This window comes from Anopheles maculipalpis, chromosome 3RL (assembly GCF_943734695.1).
Source record: "Anopheles maculipalpis chromosome 3RL, idAnoMacuDA_375_x, whole genome shotgun sequence".
Classification (NCBI taxonomy): domain Eukaryota; kingdom Metazoa; phylum Arthropoda; class Insecta; order Diptera; family Culicidae; genus Anopheles; species Anopheles maculipalpis.
The window spans coordinates 70,409,111-70,415,739 of record NC_064872.1 but is presented as its reverse complement, the minus strand read 5'-3'; the positions used below and the strand labels follow the sequence as shown (position 1 = coordinate 70,415,739).

The 6,629-nt window shown below is 42.1% G+C and overlaps 3 protein-coding genes across 3 annotated transcripts in view; 1 reads left to right on the top strand and 2 right to left on the bottom strand.

Moving 5' to 3' along the window:
* Positions 1-2,329: 2,329 nt before the first annotated feature.
* Positions 2,330-4,496, bottom strand: LOC126562102 (U3 small nucleolar RNA-associated protein 4 homolog). The gene is made up of 2 exons (XM_050218521.1): positions 4,331-4,496; positions 2,330-4,270 (listed from the first exon to the last, which is right to left on the bottom strand). The coding sequence occupies exons 1-2, from the start codon at positions 4,450-4,452 to the stop codon at positions 2,332-2,334; spliced, it is 2,061 nt and encodes a 686-aa protein (XP_050074478.1). The 5' UTR covers positions 4,453-4,496; the 3' UTR covers positions 2,330-2,331.
* LOC126561269 (triple functional domain protein) overlaps positions 2,991-6,629 on the top strand; it is a 163,905-nt gene continuing 160,266 nt past the window's right edge. Inside the window, exon 1 of the mRNA XM_050217240.1 lies at positions 2,991-3,131. Within this exon, the coding sequence (XP_050073197.1) occupies positions 3,115-3,131 (17 nt within the window). The 5' untranslated portion in view covers positions 2,991-3,114. The remainder of the gene's footprint in view (positions 3,132-6,629) is intronic.
* LOC126565947 (uncharacterized) lies at positions 5,003-5,600 on the bottom strand. Its single transcript, XM_050223147.1, has 3 exons — positions 5,413-5,600; positions 5,233-5,318; positions 5,003-5,154 (listed from the first exon to the last, which is right to left on the bottom strand). Exons 1-3 carry the CDS (start codon positions 5,598-5,600, stop codon positions 5,003-5,005), a joined length of 426 nt encoding a protein of 141 aa, XP_050079104.1.

The window sequence follows — 6,629 nt, the reverse complement described above, 5'->3', positions numbered from 1 at the left end:
GCTGAATTTGCCCCGAACGTTACACAAGCTTTAACAAACACAAACTCCTCCGTGCATACTTTTATAGCAAAAGCAGCAAAACGAATCATAATTGCATATTTGCAATTAAAAAAAGGGAAAACTTAAAACCCGCTACATCAAATGAAATGGTTTTTATTTAACACATCCACACAAAAGAACGAGAATTGCGCAAAAAAATGGGAAAGAAAAACAAAATCTATTGAAACACTACCAAACATACCATTAATACACTGCTGTTACCACGGATTCAGATGTGTTCTACTGTTTTACAACGTGTGGGCATTTAAAAAAAGATGCTAATTAACAAAAAAAGAAAAACGAAAAACAAACTGTATTGTTAATGTGCAATTTTTGGAAAACAATAGAAACAGAAAAAAGAGGAGATTAATTAATGACAAAAAAAAACATCACACAAGCTAACAGATGAGTGAAAGGAAGACGAAGCACAAAACCGTTGTTAACCGAGAGCGAAACTTGTATGCACGTTTTGTAGTAGAAGTACGTTGAATGTGAGGAGATTTTTTCCCCGCTATAGTTGGTTTAACGATTTCATTTGTAGCTAATATTTTATCACTTTTTTGTTTGTTTTTGTACGCACAAAAAGTGAAGGATTTTCAACTGTTTTTGAGGTACGCGATGTTTAGCAAAATTTTAGGATCAAACCGATAGCTGATTCGACACGTAAACTGTTAGCATAATAGAAGAGAGCGAGAACTTATTTCAAGTTAAACAAACAAAAAACAAACACACACATTTAAATTATCGAACGAACTAAACCTTTTTCACATACAAAATTGGAATTTAAAAATTAACGAGAGATGTCTGTCTGGGGACTGTTTTTTGCATGATGTATTAGTTAGAGGGAAAACAAAAATCTATTAGAGCCTTAATGCCTTTTTCTCTAGCACTGAATACGGTTTTACTGTCGTGTTTCTATTTCAAAACATTATTTTTACTCCTCGTGCTAGTAATTGGAAGGCGATAGGTTATTTAAACTTTATGAAAATTAAACAAAAAATTATTAACAAAACGCATACGGATGAGATTAGTGCATCTCAAGCAGTAAGCAAAAGAGTTCCTGCTCGTTTTACACACACACACACACCTTTCTTTTGTCTTTATATTTATTTTATGTAAAACTGTAAACCAGCAAACAGAAATTATTTCTCACTCTTGTTCTTATTGTTATCGTTATGCAACGAAATTAAACAAAACAAATAGGAAAAAAACACTCACACTCGAAACAAAAGGCTCAGTAATGATGGGAAAGGAAAAATAGAAGAAAAGAAAGCAGAAAAGAAAGAAAAAACAAAGAAAGTAGTGCAAAACTTGCTTGCAAAAAGCAGGAAGAAAAGCACAGCAAGATATGAAAACAACTTTACACATAAACTATTTAGTATGACAAGAACAAAAAAAACGATATAGGTAAGCAATTGTAAAGAAGAAGAAAAAAACACAAGCAAAAGGACAGGTTAAAAGAATGTAATTCAAATTATTGTAATCGGAGAATGGAAAATGCTGGAAATAATCGACAGAAAATGTAATGGGAAAAGTGCACCAGAATCAACCAACGGCATCGAAAAACCAGTTACTACTATTACTACTACTTTTACTACTAAATGAGGACAAGAAAAACCCATCATAAACAATAACATACAACATCAGATTAATATTGATAAGAGAGAAAGCGAGAGATAGAGAGAAAAAGTAGTAATGCTAATTCAAGGAACAGAGCGAACAGAAGTAAACAATAAGAAGGAATCCGCCAGTGCAAAGGATGAGAGCTGTGCTTCAAAAAGCTAAATAGTAGGCGCTGTGGACTGGAAGAATAGCGATACGGAATGGATGTGCAAGTAAGTGAGGTTGTGTGTGAGAGAGTGTGAACAAATTATGCATGGAAAAAGGAGTAACGCAGCGAAGCCCGAGTGTTAGAAACGGTGAGATGTTGGAGGAAATAAACCAAAAATTCCAAACAATCTATATACAAATCCCCGTACACTAAGGCGATGGATTTAGTTTGAACTGTTTTAACATGCCGAAGTAAGGATGGAAATCTGGTCAGTTACTCGCCAGATGTCCTCTCGCAACGGACGCAGAATTTCATTGAATTACTAAATGATCAGTTCAGCAGTTAAGTCGTACACATGGACAATGGCAGACGACGGAGTTGGAAGCGCTTGTTGCGCCTAATAAGTAAATAAGTAAGTTTTAACATTTAATATGCTTTTTATTACATTACGTTACAACACACACACACACACGAGTGTCTATGTGTACAAATATTCCCACGTGTTCATATATTCTCGATCTTTATCGCTTTCCGTACGCCTTTTTGCGGAACGCGGCCGGTAAATGTTCGACCATCGAAAGTGCATTAGCCTGGGTCGCCACCAGCTCGTTCTCCCCGAGCCACTCAATTGCGACCAACCGAGGTGCATCCCGTACCGTGCGCAGTTTGTATCTTGTTAGACTTCCCTCACCGCTCCCGTTCATCGATCCGTTCAGCATGGGACGCTGCCGCTTGTTCCAGCTACGTTCCTCCTGTTGCAGCATTTCTTCCTCAATATCGGGCCCATACTGAAGGGACAATATTTTCGAGCCATTCTGCAACACCATCGCCGATTCGTGCCGTGGATCGAATGCAATGCCGGCGATCGAGTAAGCGGCCGCCGAAAGCTTTACGTAGGTTGAAAACACAAACGAAAACTGGTCGAAATCGTACACGAACAGTTTGTGGTCGGAAAAGGCCACCGCTAGCCGTGTCCGGCCCGGTTGTATAGCGAGCGCAGTTGGTGGAAGTTTGTACCGTGGAAGCGATATCGAACGTTTCCATTTCGATTCGGCCGACCGTTCGAAGACGACGATCGAGCTGGCAGTGTCGCCGCACACCAGATACTGGTTGCAGCTGGAAACGGCCGACAGGTGTACCATTTCCGACAGCCAACGACCAGCGTCTATCGACTGTTTGTGGTCCCATTCCTCATTATCGTCCGCGGCACAGCTGAAGAAGTTGATCGTACCTTCGCCAGTTCGATCGTACAGAAAGAGTCCGGTCGAATCGTGCGTAAAGTCTGCCCGATAGCAAACGGCTAAATGTTCCGGTGTGTTGCGTACGCGCAGCAGGCGTGAATTGACCGGATCCTGACGGTTGTAATCGTAGCGAAGCAGTCGAACCGTGTGTTCGGTCGAATAAATGATCCATCTTCCGTTTGGGGAGATTGCCGCACACACGATGTGTTCGTCGTTTTTACTACGTATCTGTAGGACTTTGGTGCCGCCCTGGGATGGTTTGTTGGACGGTGCCAAGGTCCAAACTTCCAGATAGTTGACGTATTTTAACAGTACTAGCCGGCAATCGGGTGCCACCTGGGAGGCCGGTGAAGGTAGCAAGGGAAAGAGCACATCAACCGTCACTGGTCGCGCCGCTGTAATAATGAGCGATCCATCAAGTCCACCCGAAAATAAGTACCGCCCATGCGCGGTCATCGTTTTAATGTCGTGTGTGTGACCGCGCCGGGTATACGAGCGTACGAACCGCTTGTCTCCCGAGTGGTGTCTCGTTGTCATACGTTCAAACACACGTATCGTTGGTTCTACGCCGCCAACGTATATGACGTTCCTTTCCACGTCCTGTGCCAAACAGAGTAGATCGGCCGACGATACAACGTGCTGTTCTAGCACCGTACCCATCTGCCCATCGTATATTACCAGCTTGCCACGAGAATCGGCCGATACGATAGTGAAATCTTGCATCACCAGTACCGCCCATACGGTCGTTTCCTGATTGCGGTTCGAACGGCCGGTAGTCATCTTGTGCACGGCATGCCCATTGCGTACGTCCCACACACGCACAGCATCGGCCGAACCCGTCACCAGAAAGTCACCCGTCCAGTCGAAACAGCAGCAAACGATACGCCCTTCCTGTTTGTCCAAAATGCGCTCGTAAGCCACCTCCTCGTTGTCCAACCGGTACACATTGATGTAACCACCCTCGGTACCGACGGCCAGCAAACGTTCATCTTTACTAACGTCTACGCACCACGCTGCATTGCCCGTCACCAGGATGGATTGCTTCACGCACGGTATTTTGCCCAGATCCCACTCGATCAGTGTACCGGCAAGGCTGACGGAAAACAGTCGGCTACCGGCCCACGCGAGTCCCTCGATCGATATACCCTCGCCGCCGGGAATGTTTTTTTCTAGGAACGGAGCATTTGCCATGTTCCAGATTTCGATCGTACCATCATCCCTACAAATGCAATAAACATTCATGACCGTTGAATGGTAAGCATGTGTCGGGCGGACTTACCTCGCTAGTGCTAACTTCTTCTGCACCGGTTCAAACGCTGAACAAACGATTGCACGTGGCAACAGATTGTAGAACTGCACATTGTGCAGTTGGCAGGCTCCGTCTGATTTGTCTGTAACCATTTTATACGTCCTTTTTATGGAATTTCTACATACGGATAATATAAAACGGAGCAATCCCACACGCACGTGTTTGTTGTTTTGATTACGCTTTTGTTGTGACGGATCGTTTGACAGCTTTGTGGTTGGCAAAGCGATTTGACAAGTATGTTTCAAAATAGCCGCTTGTTGAGATCAGAAGAGGAACACAATGCATAATATTTTTGTCGTGATTACGGCCGGTCTGGCAGTAATTCCGTTCTATGTATAAATCAATAGAGTAAATTTCATCCACTTTCATCTCTTTCTTGGCTTAACTATCTTTTAAGGTCATGCCAGCCATCTAATGGCTTACTAAACTTACCAATACCACGTAGTTGGATAGTCAGTCCTCACTACGGTGGGACGGTCCAGATGAGATTTGAACCCCAGTCCTACCGTTTGAATACTGGAGCCGCTGTCGTACACCAACCACCCCTGCGCCTTTGCATATTCAAACATCACATAGTAGCACCATAGTTTATAAGGAATAATTATTATTATAAATTACATCTGATTAAGCCTTATCAATTCATTACTCAGTATCCTCCATTTGGAACATCAGTTCGGGACTATCCGAACGATCCGGTTTGTATTGTTCGCCAAACGATTCCAAACCTGTCTGACACTCCATCCACTGCAGTGTTTCGTACGCACGCCTTCGTGACTTATTTTTGGTCCTCATAGCTAGAAGAATGATAAGAAACATGCGTACACAACTCGTGAAAATGCGCATTTGAACAAAACTTTGTAGTCGTACATTACCTTTTTTGACGATTTCATGCAGAAACAATGGGCTAATTTCTATCGGATGATAGTTGTCGTATCCTACCTTCGGTATGTCTATATTTCTGGTTATGCATAGGATAGAACAAAAAGCCCCATACTCAGGGTAATAGCTAAATGTGTTTCTAGACGAAAAAACAAACAATGAACAGTACATACTTAGACACTGGTCGTATTGGTTTCGCACTGAAAACGACAATCTTCTCAATAGCTTTTGGCTCCTTTTGAATTGGCTTCGGTTCCGTTTCCTGTTCTAGGGCTTTATCACATATTTCTTTTTTAACCGGGGGTTTACGTAGAAATATGCTGAATAAATCTGGAAACCATATTGGCAGCAAACCGCACATCACGACCAATAAATGGGAAGCTAATTTTCGTAGCATTTTTTTTTTAACCTTTTGCTTACCAACAAATATGAGCTCGATGTTGCTGGGTTTATTTATTATTTATTATTTAGTTTATTTTGTGACTTGAATTGTAATTCAATTTGAATCTGTCCGGCAAAAGGGTTTTGTGGGCAAAGGGCTCTGTGTTGAAATGGGCTGTGAACTGTCAACACGGGGAGTACAGCAGAAAAGCTCGAGCAAAGAAACGCTCGTTAGTGTGCCAATGGAGTATGCTAACGAGCGCTGTGAAAAAGAGCTTTGAAGTATTTTACTTTTATTGAAATACGCCTTTCCACTTATATCAAAATTTGTATCAATATTCAAGTATTATTACAAATGCAACAAATACAGAATTGCTCTTCCACGTAAAATTGTATTTTATTTTTCATTAAAAATTTGGATGCAAACGTCGTTGCCCATTGTGCGAAGGGAAAAGTCAAGAGCAGCAGATTTTCTATTCAGCAGCAACAGCGGCAGCAGCAGTTGTAAATGCGTGAGTGCGTGACCGCGGACGGACGTACATATAGCACTGTGTAAATCAAAAGTCCCCATTGGCACATTAATTCACATCAAACATTTTTGTGGATATAATAGTAGTGTTTCGCGTAATTCGTACATTCAACGGTACCATTCAAAGGTGGTTAGATTTCCTGTTTTTATTGTGTGTACCTCGAAGAAATATCTTTCCCTCTCTCTCGGTGTGTATGTGTGACTTAGCAACGATTCAAGCAAGCCCCTCGGTTTATCGTTCACTTTCCAATGCGTTTGTTTATGTGTGTAGAAAATCCTTTTCGTGGCGTGGTATTTGGTGTAAGGACAGAAATTCAATTGTGATGTGCCTTGTCCAGAAAGATGGGTTATTTACGAGTTGAAGAAGCTGTCCTGTCGGTCGGTGCCACTGCCTTTACCAGCCAGCAGAAGCAGAGCTGAAAAGAGATAGCTATAGAGCATTGAACAAATCGTACCGTGAACTATCTTCAATTTCCACAT